The sequence below is a fragment of the Embiotoca jacksoni genome, unplaced genomic scaffold, assembly GCF_022577435.1.
Source record: "Embiotoca jacksoni isolate LCO1_2020_lvr unplaced genomic scaffold, fEmbJac1.0.p SCAF_20, whole genome shotgun sequence".
NCBI lineage: Eukaryota > Metazoa > Chordata > Actinopteri > Embiotocidae > Embiotoca > Embiotoca jacksoni.
Window position 1 is genome coordinate 5386195 of NW_027185341.1, and position 23101 is coordinate 5409295.

General features: G+C 42.9%; 2 protein-coding genes across 2 annotated transcripts; both read left to right on the top strand.

The window, feature by feature from the left end:
* Positions 1–1548: 1548 nt before the first annotated feature.
* Positions 1549–15737, top strand: top2a (DNA topoisomerase II alpha). The gene is made up of 35 exons (XM_069155885.1): positions 1549–1665; positions 2229–2375; positions 2536–2626; positions 2723–2786; positions 2888–3033; positions 3499–3596; positions 3692–3904; positions 4403–4576; positions 4888–4989; positions 5139–5276; positions 5366–5504; positions 5670–5827; positions 6082–6207; positions 7042–7152; positions 7620–7725; positions 7874–7983; positions 8152–8244; positions 8333–8447; positions 8567–8688; positions 9051–9199; positions 9318–9549; positions 9693–9827; positions 9985–10185; positions 10338–10533; positions 10868–10959; positions 11042–11194; positions 11304–11387; positions 11561–11770; positions 11981–12098; positions 13118–13294; positions 13664–13835; positions 13946–13998; positions 14096–14206; positions 14934–15166; positions 15294–15737. Exons 1-35 carry the CDS (start codon positions 1648–1650, stop codon positions 15432–15434), a joined length of 4728 nt encoding a protein of 1575 aa, XP_069011986.1. The 5' UTR covers positions 1549–1647; the 3' UTR covers positions 15435–15737.
* A 664-nt stretch (positions 15738–16401) lies between these two features.
* Positions 16402–18791, top strand: LOC138201833 (gap junction delta-3 protein-like). Its single transcript, XM_069155337.1, has one exon. It carries the CDS (start codon positions 16623–16625, stop codon positions 17469–17471), a length of 849 nt encoding a protein of 282 aa, XP_069011438.1. The 5' UTR covers positions 16402–16622; the 3' UTR covers positions 17472–18791.
* Positions 18792–23101: the final 4310 nt, after the last annotated feature.

A 23101-nucleotide genomic window follows, 5' to 3' on the forward strand; every position in this document is an offset into this window, starting at 1 on the left:
TCCACCGGATGAGGGCTGCTGGTACATTCTTTTATATTTCTCAAAGGAGATAAATCCTTCTTTGTGGCTGAAGATGCTGAGTGCAAAATGAAAGAGCAATGTGTTCTAGCACCTTCATTCATGTGTGCAGTTGTGGGTGTATTTGTGTACATACACTCGACTGCATCTGGTGGACTATAGCAGCTCCACTCAAGCTCCCCCGTCCTATTATTATCGTGTAGAGGTCAGATGAGTGGGCAACATGGCAGAGGAAGACAGATAAGAATGGTAGATCAGTTAGATAAATCAGAGGTTACTGCATTTCCATTGAGTGATTGCCACTGGACCAGGTATATAAAGAACCAAATCCTACGTTTTGTACTGTAACGCTTTCTTAAATATTGCACTTTTACGTCATCTGAAAACAGCAGAGCAAACAAGAAAAGCTCTGTGATACATAGCTAAAATAAAAACATCACATTAGGGGTGTCATGACACTACAACAACACACTTCTGGGGAGATAAACCCATTAACCACAGAATAGATTTTAGGCAGCTATCATGTACAGTGTGTATGTGTGTGTGACAGAGACCGGAGGTAATGAGGGAGAGAGAGACAGGGGGGTGGGGGGAAGAAGATATTGATAAATGAAGCAAGGTAAGAAGGGGACATTGCACAACCAGCGAACACTTTCTTGTGAGTCAATTTTTGTGAATTTGTGCATTTAAAAGGTCAGTTAGGGTTTTTCCCCATAGTGAAAGGTGCCAATGGTCTAACTCACTGAATGTCCTGCTCCCTATTTCTTTTTTTCAGCTGGGGAGTCCTTTAAATCCCGTAGGATTATAAACCAACATGTTAGGTTTAAAAAGGCTTAAAAAAAAAAAAAGATGCAGCTTGTGTTAGATGCCATCAATAAATACAGGCCTTTGAGTTGGTAAAGCCTCTGCAAGACATGTGGCAAATGAGATATATGACTGTGACACTGCTTACCTATTATCTCCCATCACCATAAAGTTCAAAAGCAGCACTTTAAAGAATAAGAATCATATCATGTCCATAGCCTATGCTTTGTGACCAAAACTATGAATGAAATGTGTACGTTGCATGTGTACAGAACCACGCAGATAATAATAGGAGTTGTTGTTTGGAAAATAATCATCTTTGTTTGCATTCAAAGATAATTACCTTCCAGCAATATTGTTTCAGATCCCCTTTTTCATTGTAAACATGTAGCCTATGGTGTATGGTCGTCACTCAATCATTTTAATTAGCCTAATTCATCAAAAGGTCCTACAATGTCGTGTTTCTATTGACATAGATGTATTCAGCTACACAGACCAGTTTATTTCAAGCGTGTGTTTCCTCTTTCGACCGTTGAGAATCTGATTGGACACAAAGTGGGTGGGTTCACGTTACCTATTCCGTCAATGATTGGTTGACGAGGTACAGTTTCCCCTTCCTCATTGGAGGGACGCCTCCAAAGCGCCTTCCTATGATTGGTCAATATAACCGGAAGGACAAGCGGCCGCCAAAATTTCGAACATTCAAAGTGAGGTCGTCGATTCACTCAGCGACGATAACGTTGCAGCTATATTTGGTTAGCTGGTTTTAAACGCAGTTTTTAAGATATCGCGGGTGTCGGGATTAAGCTGTAAAACACAAGAAGGATGGCTGAACCACTGAAGGTAACTTTAACCGTTACTTCGACATTTTCTGCCGCCTTTACCGTTAGCCGTTTTTAGCCTGTTGCTACTCTCTCTTTGTAACGGCTAAAGTTAGCACGCTAACATCGTGCAGCTACATTACCGTAATTATCGTTGATATCATTGTCGTTATATATATAACTCGATGGCATCTGATGTTAAGACGTACAAATGCACTGGTTAAAAACAACAACAACAACATTGAGCCACTTGGTGCAAGTCCACAAAAACATAATTTCACGCAGCAGTGTTCAAATGTAAAAATAAATAAATAAATAGCTGTATAAAAGCGGTGCGAATTTGAAACCAGTTGTAAACGTGAGCTGAGAGGTTTTAGATGGTGCGACACTACATTTATTCATCATGTTTCACGGCTGCAAACATTTGATCTTGTGGAGCAAAACGTTGAAATCAAAGTCCCAGCAACTTCACGAGGGTGTTTTTCGTAGACTGCACTGATTGTTGAAAAGTTTTCTCTGAATACAAACCCAGTCTTGACTGCACTGCAAATTACATAAATATAACCTTGTTCCCATTTGCATCAGGCATTTCTTGAAAACAAGCCTTTGGAAAAGGCGAAGAAAGATCCGAAGCGGCTTTCAGTGGAGAGGATCTATCAGAAGAAGACCCAGCTGGAGCACATTTTACTCAGACCGGACTCCTACATAGGCTCTGTACAGCCTGTCACTCAGGTAAGAAGTCACAAAGCAGTAACTGTCTTTGAATTTGATGACTTTCCTTTATTAACCTGTAATAATTTAAGTCTCAGAGGAGTCGAGAACAACAGTGATTCATCTTTTATTAGGAATGTGTGCGAGATCTTTGTCGTCATTAGTCGACCTCTTTTCTCAGCAACTGTGGGTGTATGATGAGGATGATGGACTGAACTGCCGTGATGTGACGTTTGTGCCCGGGCTTTACAAGATTTTCGATGAGATCCTTGGTGAGTAAACACCTCTGGCAATAAGGTGCTGTTTATGATGTTGGCAATTCGATGATGGACCTATTTTACTGAAAGACTTTTTTTCCCTTCCAATAGTAAATGCAGCTGACAATAAGCAGAGGGACAAGAGCATGTCCTGCATCAAAGTCAACATTGATGTGTGAGTAAACCTGTCAAATGGCTCCCACACATATCCAACTTTCCTTGATTGAACAAAAATACATGGTGTAATGTGTGTCTTTTTTTTTTTGTCTCCTTTAGTGAAAATAACACCATCAGCATATGGAATAATGGGAAGGGTATTCCAGTGGTGGAGCACAAAGTGGAGAAGGTCTACGTGCCTGCTCTCATCTTTGGACAGCTCCTCACTTCCAGTAACTATGATGATGAGCAGAAGAAAGTCACTGGTGAGACTAATTGTTCTATTTTGATTTCATTGCACAATTCATTTATCTCAGTACACCCTTTATTTTATTTTTGTTTTGCACATCTTGGCTATTGACTATGATTAGGTTTTCTCATTAATTACATTTCTGATATCTGGCCATGTGGTGACAAAGCTAGACACAACTTTACAATAGAGTCCAGCAGCATGAGCAGCTGAATAGTAAAACACGTCTTAAACGAAACCCAATGTCTGTAATCATTATAAATGAGACAATGAATAAATACATAGACTCCATTCTAATAGTGGAGATTACACATCCCCTGCACCAACAATAATATTTCATCCTATGGGTTGAACATGAGTCCCCGATGACCTCAAGGCCACACGTGAGGTTTTGTGTAAAAAGCTACGGCAATATTTAATGTTTTATCAGAGCACTGTCACTTTTCTGGGAATCTAACTGACATCTGAATTTGTTCTTTAGGTGGGCGTAATGGATACGGTGCTAAGCTGTGCAACATCTTCAGCACAAAGTTCACTGTAGAGACCGCCTGTAAAGAATCAAAGAAGACCTTCACGCAGGTAGGAAGAATGATGAACAACTTCAGCCTTTTTTTAAAAAATAATTTACTTGTTAAAAAAAGTGTCATCTTACAGTATTCCCATGTTTTCCACAGACCTGGTTTGACAACATGGGCAGAGCAGGGGAATATAGCATCAAATCCTTTACCGGAGAGGAATACACGTGCATCACCTTCAGGCCAGACCTGACCAAGTTTAAGATGAGCGCCCTGGACAAAGACACAGTGGCTCTGATGACCAGGAGGGCCTATGACATTGCTGGATCCACTAAAGGTGTCCGGGTGTTCTTCAATGGCAAAAAGCTGCCAGTAAGTTCCCTTTTCTGTTTCTCACTCTCCGCCTGTTTCTGCCTTTCTATCGGCAAACTCATAATATGTTAGAAATGCATTTTATTAGTCCTGAAGTTCTGCATTAATGTAACATCTAACCAGACGTGTTCAGTGCTCTTACCTTTTACAGCAGGACAACAGCATGCAAATATATTTCTTTTCAAAATATAACTTTAAGTACCTTTGCGGATAGCCACATTTAGCATTATTGTTGTTACTAGCAGCTGCTATGTTGTAGGATTTCTATAATGAGTGTTGCATATAAATCCACCAACACAGAACATGACAGTATATAAGCTTTGATAACATTGTAGAGATGCTGTTGTATCCCACTGCTGCACACACATCCTTGATTTTTTTTTTCTAAATGGTGTATTGAATTTAAACTCATTAACTGGTTTGTCAGACTGTAGGGGGTAAATCTTGGGATTAAAACTAAACAACAGCATAACAAAACCAACATCTCTTGCACTCCAGGTTACAGGTTTCCGTAGCTATGTGGACATGTATTTGAAGGACAAGGTGGATGAGCTGGGTGATGCGCTCACTGTGACCCACGAGGTTGCCAATGAGCGCTGGGAGGTCTGCCTCACTATGAGCGAGAAAGGCTTCCAGCAAGTCAGCTTTGTCAACAGCATTGCCACGACCAAGGTAATATCTCAGTGTATTCGATTCTCTGTAGGATATGTATAGATGTGTGACTGTGATTGATGAATTAGTACGGCTTGCTTAAGTGCTCTGTTGGAAAACTGTGCCAATTATAATTTTCTTATTTTGTCCGCCCTGTTTAACTTTACATCAAAGAATGGCTATGAAAAATGTTAAGGTCGACTGGACTTGTAGAACCAGATTCTTTTGGCAGCTAAGTAAATGTCTGGCTGCCCTCCCAGACACTTTGTGTCACTATGATTAATACTTACGGCATTTATTTTGTAAATGTGATCTTGTCCTCTGGACTTTAGGGAGGCAGGCACATTGATTACGTGGCTGACCAGGTGGTTAGCAAACTCATTGAGGTGGTGAAGAAGAAGAACAAAGCTGGGGTGGCAGTGAAGCCTTTTCAGGTACAATCATCTAATTTAAACTCTGTTGTTGTTTTTTTTAATGACGCTGAAATTCTACAATTGCATTATCAAAACTGCTGGAGCATGACTGATGTATTTGTGCTTAAAATATTCCTGAATACAATCTGCTTCACTCCATCTCCATCTAGGTGAAGAACCACATGTGGCTGTTTGTCAACTGCCAGATTGAGAATCCCACTTTTGACTCTCAGACCAAAGAGAACATGACTCTGCAACATAAGAGCTTCGGCTCCACTTGTTCCCTCAGTGACAAGTTCATTAAACAGGTGCTGACGAAAACCCACTAGCACTGCATTCCTCACAGGTGTGATCATTCAGATGTCACTAACTGCTCTTCATCTTCTGTTCCTCGTAGGCCACATCCTGTGGGATTGTGGAAAGCATAATGAACTGGGTGAAGTTCAAGGCCCAGTCTCAGCTCAACAAGAAATGCTCAGCCGTTAAACACACAAAAATCAAAGGTGTGCCAAAACTGGATGATGCCAACGATGCAGGTAATGTATAATACGCTTTTTTCCCCCCCTTTTTTTATTTTTAAATTATTTTTTTTTTTAATTATTATTATTACTTTTATTTATTTATTTTTTAACAATTTAGTATAGCATCATGAGAGTGCAAATGAGCTGCAGTGATCCTGTACTAATCATGTCTTCTGGCAGGTGGGAGGAACTCCATCGGCTGCACACTGATCCTCACTGAGGGAGACTCGGCCAAGACACTGGCTGTGTCTGGGCTGGGAGTGGTCGGAAGGGACCACTATGGTGTCTTCCCCCTCAGAGGAAAAATGCTCAACGTCCGGGAGGCCTCACACAAACAGGTTCAACTCAGCAGCGTTTTACTTGTAGACATTAGATGGTGGCTAACTAGTATTGCAGAAGTGTGTGCTGGGTGCCGGGACGGTCATTAATATATTTGTAGTGTTCTCTTTATCTTGTCTGGACCCAGACGGATACAATTTATTTTAGAGCATAAACATAACAATTGTTTCAATCAGAAACAAAACATATTTAGTCTCATCTGTCTGTAGTTTATTAAACACAAAATAAAAACTTGTTTGGTTTTCCTGCTCAGATTATGGAAAACGCTGAAATCAACAACATCATCAAGATCCTCGGACTTCAGTACAAGAAGAACTACACCGACCCAGAATCCCTCAAGAGTCTGCGTTATGGCAAGATCATGATCATGACAGATCAGGTGTTTTATTTCATCTGCTTCATCTCACATATCTTTTTACTTTTTGTGTTTGTGTGTATCTTAATTGCAGATTAAGGATTTTTCAGGTCTTTCTATGTGCCCATATGGATGTGAGAAAGGGTCTTCGTCTCTTTAACTGCTTTCCATGCTGGCCTCAAAACCTTTTCACCAAAATGCAATTACGCTGTAAGAAATGGTAGACAAAATTCACAGCCAGTGTTCGTTTCCTTTTGAACACCCTGGATAAACATAGACACAAACTATATTCTGTCTTACAAAGTGAAGACGAGGCAGAAATAGATCAAAGAGATAAGGAGGAACAGTAAGAGAATTGTTTTTGCAATATTATTAGTGCTCTCAAGCTGCAAAAAGGTCTCAATCACTTCCAATCTATTTCAACTTGAGAAGCAAAGACCAGTGAACAGCAAACAAACACTTTACCGCAAGAAGGTATCCTTCCACCGCAGCTGTGCACAGAACTACTAGCTGGGGAAACAAAAATGGAGAAAATTGCTCTAAGAAAACTAAATTTGAAAGAAACCGACTCAGTTTAGTGTTATGGGACTGCAGAAGCTTCATATGAGCATCAGCTAAGCTTTAGAGAGGACATTTCTGCAGTGAAAAAGGGTTGTAAATTTTGTCTCCCCATAACTAACATTCTCATGGAAAAGATTTAGTGCCAGCAGGAGAGTAGTAGCTACAGCATCCAAGGTCTGCCCCAAATGTACTTCCTTATATCGGTGCATTTTCACATCGTGTAAAAGTTCAACCAGACATTAATCTTGAGCTTTACTGATGATATTAATATGACTGAACTCTATTCCTACGTGACAGGATCAAGATGGCTCCCACATTAAGGGCCTGCTGATAAACTTCATCCACCACAACTGGCCGTCGCTGCTGCGCCACAACTTCGTAGAAGAGTTCATCACCCCCATCATCAAGGTACGCAGGCTTACTAACAACCTCACATGAAAACCATAAGACACTGTATTTGGGCTGGTGTTTGGAAGTTATTTACTTGGAACAACTCAAAAGAAGCCTTCGTGGGTCTTGTTCTTTTTTTAACTAGATGTTTTAGTTTGACCTATCTTTAAAGTATGGCAGGTAGCTCAATAATTAGAACAAATAATGTGAAACATATGTGATTTCAAGCTTTTCTCGACTTTGTGAATAGTCTGTCCCAAATATGCAACAACACCCCCCTCTGGTGTCAAAACATCAATACTCAGAACTCAATATATGTTATATGACAACAGCTCTACTATTTCAATATAAATCCCTTTTCTTTTTTTTTAATGATTCCTATTTTCAGATTCTATTCCTACTTTGGCTAATTTGTTGTCAAACATTTAAATGACAAGGCTATCAGCCACAAAATGATTGCAGGCATTTACTTTCCCTCTTTTCAGGCGTCATTCAAGAAGACTCAGATCTCTTTCTACAGTATCCCTGAATTCGATGCGTGGAAGGACATGCAGACCAACCACAAATCTTGGAAGATCAAATACTACAAAGGTTTGTCATAAACCCCTGTGTGGTAGTAAAACATTCAAGTAAGCAGCCTATCATTCCTGGCCGCCAGTGTCATGATTGTCGTTCTGTGTGTGTTGTTATATGCCCTTATCTCATATGTTCTCTTCCTTTGTGGGCTTTGTCCATCCAGGTTTGGGAACCAGCACATCGCAAGAAGCCAAGGAGTACTTCTCTGACATGCAGAAACACAGAATCCCATTCAAGTACTCTGGACCTGCTGACGATGAAGCCATCACCCTTGTAAGAAGTCACCCGTCTGTTTGAATACAACCTCGGGAGGGTCACATCACATTTAGTCGAAACATTTGAAACTTGTTTTAAACACCTTACTAAGTCGTCACTGAATTTCTGGGGATCTGATTAATAGTCTTAATATTTGATTCTTTCGTCTTTTTTTCCTTTTGCTAGGCCTTTAGCAAAAAGAAAGTGGATGAGAGAAAAGAGTGGCTCACCAACTTCATGATCAACAGGCGCCAGCGCCGGGAGAACAACTTGCCTGAGGTAGTGTCCCAACAATTCAAGAACTAGATACGCTGTTTTTAATGGTTTTCTGTTAAGTCTGACTGCACGTTTTGCTGCCTCTTTACAGGACTACCTGTACGGTCAGTTGACCAAGTTCCTCTCCTACAACGACTTTATCAACAAGGAGCTGGTGCTTTTCTCCAACTCTGACAATGAGCGGTCCATTCCCTGCATGGTGGATGGTGCGTGAAGTGTTTACGATCACCAAGAGCAAATTTGTAACCCTTAAAAAAAAGAACAGAGTTAAGTCTAGAGAGAGGTCTAATATGTGTGTGTGTGTGTGTGTGTGTGTGTGTCTCAGGCCTGAAACCAGGCCAGAGGAAGGTGCTGTTCAGCTGCTTTAAGAGGAATGACAAACGGGAGGTGAAGGTGGCCCAGTTGGCTGGCTCGGTGGCTGAGATGTCAGCCTACCACCATGGGGAGGTGAGATGGCTTGAATGACTTGTCAATGACTTTATAAAGCTGCCTTTGTCTCTTGGTTTGATGTTCATCAGCTGTTAATTGTAGCATTCATGTGTGTGTAAAAACATTTCTCTGCTGTTCCTTTTTATTATTTGCTTGCATTGTGCTTTGCTATGGTGCACTGTATGTTCATACTGTCATCTAGGCTAAGACCAGATTTATAACTTCTGCAGAAGTATCTAGTTAAATAAATGTTCTTTATTTGGTGAAAAATTAAAGCACAACTACCTTTCTTGGAAAAATGATCGATTTTCCTGGTGAGCAGTGTTTGCTATGTAAAGCTGTTTTCTGATGATTTAAGCCCAACCCTTTTTGTTTTTCAGGTGTCTCTGATGATGACCATTATTGGTTTAGCCCAGAACTTTGTGGGAAGCAACAACCTGAACCTGCTGCAGCCTCTGGGACAGTTTGGAACCAGGCTGCATGGTGGCAAGGACTCTGCTAGCCCTCGATACATCTTCACCATGCTCAGGTCAGCAGGAGACTTTACAAGTTACAAATACTGTAACGCCAAAGGCTTGTGGAAGTCTTCATGTCATTGTTTAGTCAGTGACTGACTCCAAATTCCTCTCAACCTCCTGTTCTTGTAGCCCCTTGGCCCGCCTCGTCTTCCCACCTGTGGACGACAACCTGCTCAAGTACAACTACGATGACAACCAGCGTGTAGAGCCAGAGTGGTACATCCCCATCATCCCCACTGTGCTGGTGAACGGTGCCGAGGGTATCGGCACGGGCTGGGCCAGCAAGATCCCCAACTACAACATACGTGAGATCATCAGCAACATCCACCGAATGCTCAACGGTGACGAGCCTCTGCCCATGGTGAGGACGGGGAACGGCTCATCTTCTGTTTTCTGTTAACAAACAGATAATAATGATAATAATAATAAACTTTATTTGTACAGCACCTTTCATACAAGAAATGCAGTTCAGATGATAGAAGATGTTTTTCTTTTTCCCCTTAGCTTCCAAACTACAAAGGCTTCAGGGGCACAATTGAGCAGATAATGGACAACCAGTACATGAACACCGGAGAGGTGGCCATCATTGACTCCACCACCATTGAGATCTCCGAGTTGCCCGTCAAATCCTGGACACAGGTTAGTCAGTACAGCTTTGGTACTGCTTCTTTACAGGAATGTATTTATGATAATAAATATGAACTTGAATGAAATTTTTTTCTTATTCATTCTCAGTGTTTTTGAGACCATTTAAATCAACTCCATATGTCTTTTTACGTTGTTGTCTATGGTCCAGACCTACAAGGAGAATGTGCTGGAGCCAATGATGAATGGCACCGAGAAGGTTCCTCCTCTGATCACCGACTACAAAGAGTACCACACAGACACCACGGTGCGCTTCAAAGTGACGATGACGGCAGAGAAGCTGAAGGAGGCGGAGGCTGCCGGCCTCCATAAAGTCTTCAAGCTGCACAGCCCCCTCACCTGCCATTCTATGGTAGTGGCTGCCACATATCATCACAAATATCATGTTTTCATACAGCATAAATCGAGTCTTATTTTCCCTCTTATGAAATAATAATTTAAAAAAAAAAACTTGTTTCCAAGCTGCCCACAAACATCAGTTTTCCTTTTCCCCCTTTTTTTTAGGTTCTGTTTGACCATGTAGGCAGCATGAAAAAGTACGAGACTGTGCAGGATATTGTCAAGGACTTCTTCGAGTTGAGAATGAAGTATTATGTGCTGAGAAAGGACTGGCTGGCAGGCATGCTGGGAGCAGAGAGTGCGAAGCTCACTAACCAGGCCCGCTTCATCCTGGAGAAAATTGAGGGCACCCTGGTCATTGGTTAGTAGCTTGTTTCTTATTTAACTTGCAGAATAAAGATTTTTTTTTTTTTTTTTTTTTTTTTTTTTTTTTTTTTTTAAGCTTAAGATTTTTTTTTTTTTTTTTTTTTAACATTACTGTCCACTAGCAGTAAGTACTCATTCAGAGTAAATTTTGGCCTTAAATTATATGCTGAATAATACCTGTTGACATTTTTCCTTTGGAACATCTGAAATCGTATTATTTAGGAGGGAACTCCTAATTTCAATGATCGTTTTAGCCATAGCTGTGCAGACCTAGAATGACTTTTGGTTTTCCTTTATCAAAAGTATTAATGCTGTCCATCTACTTGTAGAGAACAAGCCAAAAAAGGAGCTGATCCTCATGCTGCAACAGATGGGCTATGACTCCGACCCAGTCAAGGCTTGGAAACAGGCTCAAGAGAAGGTGGGACATTTGGATTCAAATGTGTTTTTTAGCTACAACAAAGAGGAAAATTAAATAATCCGCCCTGTGCTTATTCTTTTAGAATGAAGAAGAGGCTGAAGTGGAGGAGGAGGAGAAGGATGCAACGGAGAAAGAGGACACCAGCGGGCCTGACTACAACTACCTGCTGAGCATGCCCATGTGGTTCTTGACCAAAGAGAAGAAAGAGGAGCTGTGCAAACAGAGGGATGCTAAGGTAAGAGTTTCATCTACGCTGCAGTCACACTGAGGATTAAAACTTGAAAAATGAAACCTGTAAATGGGCCTTTGTTTTGTCCGTTTCTGACCCACCTGCTGTTCTGTAGCTGACAGAGATGAACATCCTGAAGAGCAAGACTCCAACAGACCTGTGGAAGGAAGACCTCGCTGCTTTCACTGAGGAACTGGAGGTATTGGCTCTTTCTATCTGTCACTTGTTTTTGCTCTGCAAAATCACAAGTCCACCTTGTCAGTCACACATGGTCAGATGCCGTACGTCCAGATATAGAAAGGGCTACATTCAGAGCTGTAGCCGTCTAGCTTTCCTCCCTGAATCCTCCTCTGATCTTGTTTCTTTTTCTAGCGCCTTGAGGCAAAAGAAAAGGAGAATGCTAATGCACCCGTGAAGGTGACTGGAAAAGGTAAAGGTAAAGCGCTGAAAGTGAAGCAGGAGACTTTGCCCACGCCGCAGGGCCGTCGTGTTGTCCCACGTGTCACCAGCGCGATGAAGGCTGACGCTAACAGGAAGGCTGGTCTCAAGAAAGCAGAGGGCAGGAAAGGCATGAAAGTCAAGGTACGTCTCTTCATTTGTGATCAAACTAAGCCCACCAGACCAGGACTATCTTGGTGTGCCCTGCTTTCTATTTTTGTTTTGTTTGTTGCAGTCATAGTTCATCACACCTGTCAAAATTGTATTTTCAATGTTTTATATCCTGCATCTTAAACAATCTTTTGTACAACACACTCCCCAAATGTAGCATTTAACTTATTTCTGTCGTCGTAGAGTGAAGATGTCGTGATGAAGATGGAGTTTGAAGATGCAGAGAACACAAAGCAAGTTGAGGAAACTGGCTTGGCTGCACGACTTAACAAGAAAATGACAACCCAGGCAAAAGAGAAAGGTGAGACTGATTATTCAGTAACAGCTGGAAATGTTCCTTTTAATGAGCGATCTTTTGAGTTCATACTGAGCCATGTGGCCTCAAGACTTCATGTTAAAGCAGAGCAGACAAGAACATGTTGTACATTCAACATCTGCTCCGAGTTCTGGGACAGATTTTATCTTGAGCATCGGAGAACTCAGACGAAGATTTATATTTTTACTGTCTCTTTAAGTTTATTCATACCTTATGTCAAAGGTTGTATTAAATTGTTGGAACTTGTAGTTTTCAGCAGTCATAATCAAAAAGAAAAAAACTAGAGACGTAGATAAAATCATTTAATATTACAACAACAAAAGTCATACTTGAGCCCCTTTAACGTACGTTTGATCTGGTCTAAAGCGCCCTATTTCATTTCAGGATTGGCAGGTGCACAAACAATCCTTCAGTTTAACCTTATTAAGTCTTTGTACCCTGCATCTCCAGTTTATCAGAACAATTTTGTATTGACTGTCCAGGACACGGTTGGGTTCACAGACAATGTTATTGGCCAGCCTTAGTATGTTGCTATGATAGACTAATTCATAGTAGACTTTAAAGAAGTAGACAAATGCTTGTAACATATTACAACTTTCATTATCGAATGATATTGTGCTTATAGAGAAGACACGAAGCTGCATGACATAACAGTTTATTATATCTACACCCAGTTATTCTCCACCAAGATTCTGTGAATATTTTTGGGTACGTTATAGTTTACATACATAACCAACGACATAACTGCAGCAGTAAAGAACAGCTCTGCACTGTTACCAAAGGCTGCACCGGTTTTTAGCCTCAGGTGGATGTTGGAGACTATTAGAGCAGTGACAACAAATATAATCAATGGGTGATAACAATAATAATGGGTGATTTTGTTCAGAGACAGTGTAGTTATAGATTGCACTTTAAAATACTCCATGTGGATCGACAGTAAAGAAGTTGCATTGCATATTTATGAAAGATGACAAAGAAAACACCCTTTTTTTTTTTCTTTGCAGCTGCATCAAAGACCGGCAAGCAGACCACTCTTCAGTTCAAGCCTGTCGGCAAGAAGCTGAAGAAGAATCCGTGGTCGGATGCAGAGTCTGAAAGCCTGTCTGAAAGTCTGTCTGAGGATGAGCTTGAGGCCGAGGAAGTCGTCCCCCCCGGGGAGCGGCCAGAACGCAAAACTAAAGGTGAATCTGCTTGGTGACCCAGACCACTAACCCCACCTAAAGTTATCCTCTCTCATGTTTCCCATGTGTTGTCTTCCGGAAAAAAAAAAACCTGTCATGTTTGCTCATACATACCAGACACTTGGCAGATCACTGTTCTTCAGTGAGCTCTTCTCTCACCCACACCAGTGAGACAAGATGTAAACACTCCAGAAATGTTTCCTGAGGATAATTAGCTCTCTGATCTCAGTTTACCCCTGACTGCATGCACCAGCTGTTTAATTGCTCATTTAGCATGAATAATCAACTTCTCATTATCATTTTTGTTTAAAACTGCAGTAAGTGGCAGCTCTGCTAAAGCTGCACGCTCTCTATTTTTTTTTTTTTTAGCTGCGATGAAGTTCATTATGTCTGAAAGTGAAGATGAGTTTGACAACAAGAAGAAGAATGCTCCAAAACGGAAAGCAGTCATCAGCGATGATGACACCAGCTTTGCCCCAGATGTTATATCAGACAGTGATGCAGACTCTCCAGCTCCACCTCCCAGAGCTCCACAACCCACGTGAGTATGAAACGGATGACTTGTGTATTAAAGCACGCTTTCACGCCGATGTTTTTCCAGTCAGGTTTTTTTTTCTCTGCCTTAAATCGGATTGTGTAATTTCTATGCAGGAAGAAAGCGGCAAGGAGCAAATCAACAGTAAAATCCGACACCAAGTCAAGCTGTGAGTACTTCAATCGGACACTGGTGTGATAAACCTGGGAAATGTTGGGCCAAAGGCTCACAGGATTCACGGTTCGCTATTTGTGGGACTTTTACAGCTCAGTCGGACGATCAGGCGCCTGCACCCAAACGTAAAACCAAAGAGGCTGCACCCAAGAAAACTGCCGCCGCCGCCAAGAAACCAGCTGCATCCAAGAAGAAGGCTGCAGGTATGAACACAAGCCTGTTGAGCTGAATTAGGGACAGTTTAGTGTGGTTTCTTTGAAGCGCAGATTAAAGAGCAGAGGCGTTGTTTCGGTTTCTCATCAAATGGCAACAGGAAGCAGTTACGAAAGTCTTATATTAACAATCGGGGTTCCCACGGTCGTGAAATTCCTATTTAGAAAACCCATTTTCCAAGTCTGGAAATCAATTGGAACACAGTATGTTTTTGAATATGCACTGTTTTTGGGTATAGTTTAAAATATATTCATAAAAAAACAACAACACATCTTTTACATTGAGCCAAATATGTTCCCTGGAGTACTGATTTTTAAAATCTAGTGCTTCACTACAGGCTGTGTAACCGTGGAAGAAGCCCTTAATCTGCCCAGCTGTGATTGGTTGTGTCGCTATCAGTCTACTGATCCCTAACATTGATTCTGACCTTAACCCTCCCACAACATAACAGCCAATCACAGGTGCTCGGCCTGGACATGCAGGTTCTACCTATTTTAAAGTCCCGGAAATTGTGTCAAGTATGATGAAATATGACCCAAAAAAAAGGGAAAGTTTATTGGGAAAAATGTATAGGAACCCTCAACAATAGTTGTACACGCTTGTTACGAATATTTCTTGTCAAACAAAACACAAAAACAAAAGTATGCATTCTTTCCTCAAATAAATAAACATATTTGTAATGTTTTTTGTTTTTTTTCCCTTGTTAATGTCTGCTAGATGCGAAGCAGCCGTCGATCCTGGATGCTCTCTCAAAGCCCAGAGCTGCATCCAGCGCCGCTGCCAAGAAGGTCTCTTCATTCGACTCCAGTGACTCGGAGACTGAAGCGAAAGCTCCGGTCACAAAGGCAAAACCTGTTCAGAAACGGAAGCAGGCCATCAGTGACGACTCTGACAGCGGCTCAGACAACCTCATGTCACGCCTCAAGGCCAAAACAAATGCTGGCAGCAAGGTCAGTTTGTACCTTGAAAGCTGATTTCAGAAAGGTCTTTTGTGGCGTTATGAATCATTATTTTTTTTACATTTTTTATTTTGGTTTGGTAAATCACTGGATTATACCTAAATATTTTTCTTTATAGAAAACCAAGAGGTGGGACGAGGACGACAGCTTCCAGGTTTCTGACCAAGAAGCAGCAGCTCCAGCAGCCGTGGCGCCGCGAGAGAAACCCTCGCGTGCCCGGAAACCCGTCTTCTACAAACTTGACTCCGACTCGGATTAAGACTTCTACATTTTAGCCTTTCGATCGTTGGCCGTGTGACTTAAAAAGAAAAAAAGGTTTGCGCTGTGCATTTAATACGTCATTGTTTTTATCCGTTTTTTTTTTAATCAGCTCCATTTACCCTCAGAGCTGAAATGGACCCGACACCAGCAATCTGTATGTTCATAGTCATTAGATGACTTACTCGTATGTTTTTAAAATATCTTTTGTAATGCGTTTGTTTGTATTTTGTCTTCCCTTGTAAATATTTCAATGGTTGTTCATTGTGTAACTCTAAAAATAAAGTTGAGCTGTTTTAACTGATCAGTGTGTGTTTTCTGGCCTGTGTGTACAAGTCTGCTTCCCAGCAGGAGTATTCAAATGGCGTGTTTAATTGAGGGAGCAGCATTAGCTGCAGATACACTGTGGTGTAAGAGGAACGAGCCACTAGGAGCTGTGGATGGGCGAGTAGCATTTTATTACCTTGGCGAGTACAGACAAATTGTCTCGAGTTAGTGATCATTAAGAGGTTTCCTCGTGTAATCACTGGCAAGCGGTAAACAGTTTTATTGTTCCCATAAAGTAACAAAAACTTCACTCGCTGCAAATCTTGCCAGATGCATGTAGATGATTGACAACTTGAATGAATCCTACTGCACGAACGATTTATTTGATTTAATCACACTTCATATAAATTGCTTGTTCTGATCCCTGGTGACCAGGGAAACTGCTGGTGCAGTTTAAAACAGATCCTTCCTGTCATTGAGGAAGCTCTTTGAAATGTTCATCAGGAGTTGGCCCCCTTTGGGTAAACATCGCTTCTGTTTGGGACCTGATTGGTGCAAGATTAGGACGTAACAGGAATTTCCTAAACTGTTGCCGCCCTCTCAATTAAAAGCCCTGAGAAACCTCAAAACACGCCATTTGAAGAGAGCATGAGAAGACTGTACAGTACAATAGTACTGACACAAGCGTTTTATTGTTGTTTTTGTTGTTTAAATCTTCCTTCAGTTTATTTTATGAAACAACCTTTGAACCCAGCTTGGCCTTGTCCTGCCAGAGTGCTGCGGTTGCACTATGAGTCATGAATTGGGGATATTTATCTCCGTCTTAGTTTCTTTTTTAAACCACAGACGGCGTCTGCTCTGAGAAGAACGGGTGAATAAATCTCCAGACTTCCAAGAGGCCATAACCAACAGCTCTGCAGTCATGGGGGAATGGGGCTTCCTCGGCGGACTCTTCGGCGACCTCCAGGTCCACTCGCCGATGCTTGGTCGATTCTGGCTTTTGCTCATGCTCGTGTTTAGGATACTGATCCTGGGAACCGTGGCCACTGACCTGTTTGACGACGAGCAAGAGGAGTTCACCTGCAACACCCTTCAGCCGGGCTGCAAGCAGGTGTGCTACGACATGGCTTTCCCCATCTCCCAGTACAGATTCTGGGTGTTTCACATCATCCTCATCGCTACGCCTTCTCTGCTTTACCTCATGTATGCCACGCATCACCATAACAAGAAGAACAGCCAGGTGAACAGAGAGGAAGTCCATTTAAGGAGGCTCTACATTATCAACGTGTCTTTCCGCATAGTGGCAGAAATTGGCTTCCTCGTGGGCCAGTGGTTTCTGTACGGCTTCAAGGTGGAAGCCCAGTTCCCCTGCAACCGTTTTCCTTGCCCCTACACAGTGGACTGCTTCACCTCCCGGCCTGCAGAGAAAACGATCTTCCTCTGCTTCTACTTCGCTATCGGGGTATTATCAGCCATCTCCAGCTGTGCGGAGCTTCTCTACAGCTCCATGAAGTGGTTCTGCTCCGACCGGGAGCCCTTCTGCCCTGAGCACTCCTGCGACTGCCAGAACCTCCAAAACGTCAAGCAGAAGGAGGCAGAGGAGGAGGCAGAGGAGAAGCCAGGAGGAACGGCGCTGTCGGGGTGTGTGTCCTGCAGCGTCCGGAGGCAGAAGAAAGGATCACTGAGGAGCAGCTCCAGTAAGAAGGTCTCCAGCAACGGTTCCAAGTACAGGCGCGGCAAATATATACCCACCAGGACATTGATGGTGTGAGGGGTCTTTGATTCACTCTTCATGCAGTCACAGTAGTTTTTATTCTTTAATTCACAACTTTTTTTCAAATTACTGATGGCCACTTCACGTAAAGTGTTTTTCACTGTTAACGAATGAAGGAGATTTTACGATGGGAGTCATCAGAAGGAAATGCTTGGGAGGCAGTGGTATGATCAGGACGTGAACAAAAGCAAGACTGATTATGAGAGGATGCCTGGAAAACAATTGAGTTGTTTGGTCTGGTGAATCATTGCTATCTATAAACAGTGCAGGAAGGAAACAACCTTCCACTTGTTTTGAATGATGTTTGCTTCTTTGTTAGTTGATTGTTCACTTGATTGTAACAGAAAAATCCACTCTAAAATACCCTTTGCAATATGAGTGGACAGCGGGAACACCGCAGCAAAAAGGTTTCTGCCGGACGTCTTCGTTTGGTAAATATTACGCTCATTTTCTGCTTGTCAAAACATGACAGTGGATTCAGCCTCCCAATTACAAGCCGTGTACACAATTTGTTCTACATTTGTCGTCCTCGTACGAACAACAACAACAACAACAACAACAAAAATGCGCTGATGTAGCGAGTGAAATTATTCTGCTGCTGCAAACTCCCTGCAGCGTCAAATATGACCATAATCAAGAAACCCATGACCAGCTGACGTCAGTGCCTCGCGAGAGAGCCAGAATTACTTTCACATTAATTTTACCTCATTATTTGTAATTTATAATGTAAAATACGATATAACGGAATAATAGTCCTCTTTAATCACAAAAGTAGTTTAAAACCGTGGCACCACGGTTATGCAATTATTTGCTGTTAGGAGCCGCCTCCCCTTGTCAACTGCTGACAGCAGCTCTCGGATTTACTGGACAGACATGGAAGTGGTAATAACGCTTTCATAACTCTGCAAGAAAGTGAACAAGTGCGTTTCCCAAATTCCTAAACTATTTCTTCACGTATGGTCAGGTGATGACAGAAATAATCACATGGAAGTACGTGAGATTACTGAGTCATTACATGTATGTTTGTCGTTGTGTCTGACGTTTGGAACCACTTTGTAATAACATCTTTGTAAAGGGTTTATAAATTGTAACAGTTCGGAAAAGGAGCTATTAACCATGAATAGACCCTTTGTAGATCTGCTATAAGTTTCTTAAAAGAACAGCGTTGGGGTCGTTGTGCTGTGATAAGCGCAAATGACCACTTGTTTTCTGTAAAGGGCTGTAGAGGATATAGACTGAACTCCTAACAATGCACCAGTATTGTATTCATTACATTCACAGTTGCGTTGTTACCAAATAAACACAAACCAAAGGCTATTTCCGAGTTTCGTAACCCGAGTGTTTTTTTTTTTTTTTTATTAAGGAAGGGCCTCTAACTGATCTATGTTGCTGTAATTAGTAAATGATCTGTTGCAAAGCTATCAGTTTTACAAATCCCATATAGATTAGATTCGACTTCATTAATCCCGCAGTGGGGGAGTTCTGTAAAGAGTAGACCATTAAAAAGGAATAGAAGTTTTATGAGCATAAACAACCGTACAACAGATGCTAATTTACATCAAGTCAGTAAATCCTATTTTACAGTATTAAATTCAGCTTAATCACATCTGTGAACATGATTAGATTTTTTTTTGTTCTCTCTCTATAATCATAAACATAATTTAAAATCGTGTGATGGTGTTTCAGAGTTGTACACCAGCAGCAGCAGCAGCAGCAGACAGCTGAACTGGTTGCTCAAGTTTTACTCTGGAGCTAATAAAGGCAGAAATTCCTTCATAACAGCTACTATTGGAGCTGGCAAACCAAGAAGCCTTGTTCTTTCGAATGCATTTTGTCAACAGCAGATGGCAGCAGTGTAACAGAGAACGAAGCGTTCAGCTTCAGCAAGACGTGTTCATTTTCGGACACATTTCTTCCGATGACAGAATCCACACTTCGGAGTCATCGCAGGGGCAGATAGTTTCAGGCCAATGCAAAGCGTGTCCCCCCCCCTTTTTTTTTTTTTTTTTTTTTTAGCGTCAGTTTCGGGACAGTTTGGACTGAAACTGTTCAATGTTTCATCCAGCTGTTCCACCTTGGAGCTGGTAGCTCTCCTTGAATTGAATGATTCTTTGTTTTCAATAATTACGGCAGTGTTTGCCGGCAGAGCTCTCTCCGGATGAAGAAAAGAGAAAACGTGATTGTCTTTCGGAGACTTAAACAGTCACAGATCCAAGTGGCTTCAGCTCAACACGGAGTAATCTAAATACTCTCCAAAGGAGCTTATTTTTGACTCAAACATTCCTCCCGGAAACACATACGCGCATGCACGCATCCCTCCCCGCGGTTCCCTGGACGCGTCGCATATGCAGATTGCAAAGCGGCGCAGGCTCTTTGATGTGCACAGAACAGAATTCTAGATGTGTTTTATATAACCACCCGAGAGGGAAGGAAGGAAGAGTCGAAGAGGATTACCGTCAAAACTTTCCCTGTTTCCTTTTGTCTGCCTGCGTTTCTACCTTTTCATGTCTGCATTGTCAAACTGGAAGTCTGCCTGCTTCTGTCTTTCTATCCCTCCTCCTCCTCCTCCTCCTCCTCATCATCATCATCACCCGCTCTGTCTCGCTTTCTGCGCCTTTCCGTGCCTCGCCCTGTCTTTTCTGAATCCGGGGAGGCCTCGCTGCTGGAGTCTCGTCTCAGAGAAAATGTAGGTCATCTGTTTTCTGCGACTCCCTTCACACCAACAGAGGAGGAGAATGAAGTGATGACATCTTTTTTTTTTTCTGTGTGTCTCTCTCGCTCTCTCTGTCCCTCCCTCTCATTCTCCCTCCTCCTCCTCAAACGAGACACTTCGGGGCCTCCCTGCGCTCTACCTGTGTCCCCTGTGCAGCTCCTTGGAAGGTCTTTCAACGCACACCTCACCTTGAGTGACGGCTCTACATGCATGGACTCTGATCAGCCCACATTCTGCTCAGTCATGTAGGGACAAAACTCGCCCGCTTTTTCAAGGGGAAAGTCAAGAAACAGCCCTCCTTTTAGTTTTCGTCTTCCTGTCCTCCAAATATAACAGCTCACTTTGCAGCATTACTCTTTTATTTGGTTTAATCGCGGCACAGTGCCCAGTTCTAAGCAAATCAGGCAGCTTGTTTACTGGACTGAAGTCTGGTAACTTGTGACCCAATAATGTGGATTCAATTCTCTCTAACTTTGGATAAACATGACCGAACATTTTGTTGCATGTGTTGTAATTTCTCATCATTTGCAGGAGGCTTTCCTTGAAGTGTTTTAATTTGTGTCCAATGGAAAAGATAGAGACACCATGCTGTGACATTACGCATGAAAAGCACCCACTCACTGATCTGAAAAAGAAAAAAAAAGTCTCGATAGTACAGAAAGAACTAAGAAAAACTGGCTCAAGTAAATAGAGAATTACTATTTTACTTTGTTACCTTTATACTTTTACTTTTGACTTTTCAGGTGCTGTTAGATCATCACTATATACCAAACTAAATGTCCCAAGTACCTCTTCACGCGACGGGTTCCAAAATGGTTTCATTTTTAATTAAAATCCATGTATTTAAGTATGCAATACCCTCAGGAAGTCTAAATAACCACAACAGAAGGCTTCTGTTAGTTCCTGTCCAAAGCAACATTTTCCTGAACCTCAACAGGCTCCTTTTGATGCGAAGGAGCATCGGCTCTACTTCGAGCTCCCTCCTCTGCTGACTCTAAAGCTGAGCCCGGCCACCCTGCAGAAAAAACTCCTTTCTGCCACTTCTATCCACGATCTCGTTCTTTGGGGATCACCGAGCTAAGCTAAGCAGATACTTGGCCTGCTTATCGCACGTTTGCCGTTGCAAACACGAGAGCGGTATCGATCTTCTCATGTTGGCAAGAAAGCACGTTTCCCGAAACGCTAAGAAATCACAAAGGTTTCGGTGTCACCAGGAAGTAAATGTTTCCATCCCCGGGGAGTAAATGCTCCTGAGGTGGAACAAACTCGTCCTGCTGTGTCCTTGATGTACAACGAAACTCGGTTGCGTGAAGAAGATATTCAGGTTCCAGTTATGTAACTGCGACCTTGATGGCGGTCCGCCGTGCTGACTGTGCCCTCTGCATTTCGGTGTGTTCTTGCTGACCTCCGGCCCGTCGCACAGCCGGCCACAGAGCTGACGGCACACACCGCTCTCCTCGCTCAAAGCAGCTGAAGCGTGCCTCTTAAGTTTTATGGCGTCGCCGAAGAGCTCGGGTCACCGCACGTCGCACCTCGCCGCTCCTCGCCGCTCCGCCCTCGCCTCCTCCTCATCCGTCCATCTGTACCCTGCCGCCTCCCTCTGTCTCTCTCTCTCGCTCTCTCTCGTTCCCGTTGCCACAGGGTGCACCGTGTGAATGCAGCGTTTTACACTGAAAGAGTCTTGCTGCCTCTTTTTCTTGCTCCCTCCATCTGCTTTCTCCACTTCTTCCTGTTTTCTCCGCCCGAGGGGGGCCCGCGACGTGGCTGGTGCGGCGTCATTCCAATTCACTTCCCCTCCCCTCTTCTCTGTCAAGGAAAAATATTGTGTAAAAAGCCTTTGGGCTCACGGGCCACAAATGTTGCACATAGTGATCGGAGAGTGGATGAGCCTGACTGCTCTGCCCCCGCTGACAGAATAGCTTTGTTTGATGAAGATGATGCTTCTCGGCTGCTCTTTTCTTTTTATGCCCAATGCAGCAATGTGTTCGATGACGGCAAAGTAAATTGTTATTGTTCATCTGTAGCTTTGTGCGGTCTGCACATCTGGGTTTGAAGAGCTTCTTTCCAAAACAAGATACAGCCTGAGTTACTGAAGCCAGAAGCATCAGACTGAACACGAATACGCACTGTTTATATTCAGGCAGACCTCATTTGCTTCTGACTTATTTTATTTTACCTTTTTCCAACCATTTTCTTTCCAGTGTAGTGTGCACATCTGCTGGGGAAAGTAAAAGGAAGTTAATATTCCTGTGTGATGACTGTACCCTCAATAGACCGGTGGAATGTACAAGAGTGCTGTAAGGATGGATGGATGGATGGATGGAAGCAAAGTTTGAAGGTTGAGCACTCTCCTCTGGTTTCTGTCAACCATCCGTTGGTGTTCACTTGTTTTTGATGTCCTTGTGGTCCTCGTGGGAGATTACAGTGTGTGTGTGTGTGTGCGTGTGTGCGCGTGGGCGCACTCAAGTGTAGATACTGTGTCCTTGTGAATTCAAACCTGTGTGTGTGTGTGTGTGTGTGTGGTTCGCCCCGCCCCGTGTGTGCAGAGCTGTCCAGAGTGGTGCGCTCAGCAGTCGTGCTCGGCTGCACACTAACGCGATGTGACAGGGTAGAAATACCAGCACCGACCGCGCTCTCGCCCACCCACCGTCACACACACCGTCTCCACCCGCCACATCCACCATCTCCACCCCCCCCTCCCCCCACCTCCCCCACCTGCGCCCTCCTGCCTCCATCTCTCACTTACCCCTCACCCCATTGGCTGTCTCCTTCCGTCACTCCATGTCTTCTGCTCGGAGACAGAGGTGCGAGCCCCTCCGTGTCCCCCCCCCCCCTCCCCCCCTTTCACATCACCTAACCCCAAAAAAATGTTTCTCCCTGCGCGTCTGCCTGCTAGCGTTATGCGGGGTCCCAC

Bases quoted from the DNA above. Each gene is read 5' to 3' on its own strand.
- top2a (XM_069155885.1), top strand. The intron at 4,990-5,138 runs GTACAATCATCT...ATCTCCATCTAG, and splicing joins TGGCAGTGAAGCCTTTTCAG to GTGAAGAACCACATGTGGCT. The intron at 7,726-7,873 runs GTTTGTCATAAA...TTGTCCATCCAG, and splicing joins GAAGATCAAATACTACAAAG to GTTTGGGAACCAGCACATCG.
- LOC138201833 (XM_069155337.1), top strand. From the start codon at position 16,623: ATGGGGGAATGGGGCTTCCTCGGCGGACTCTTCGGCGACCTCCAGGTC.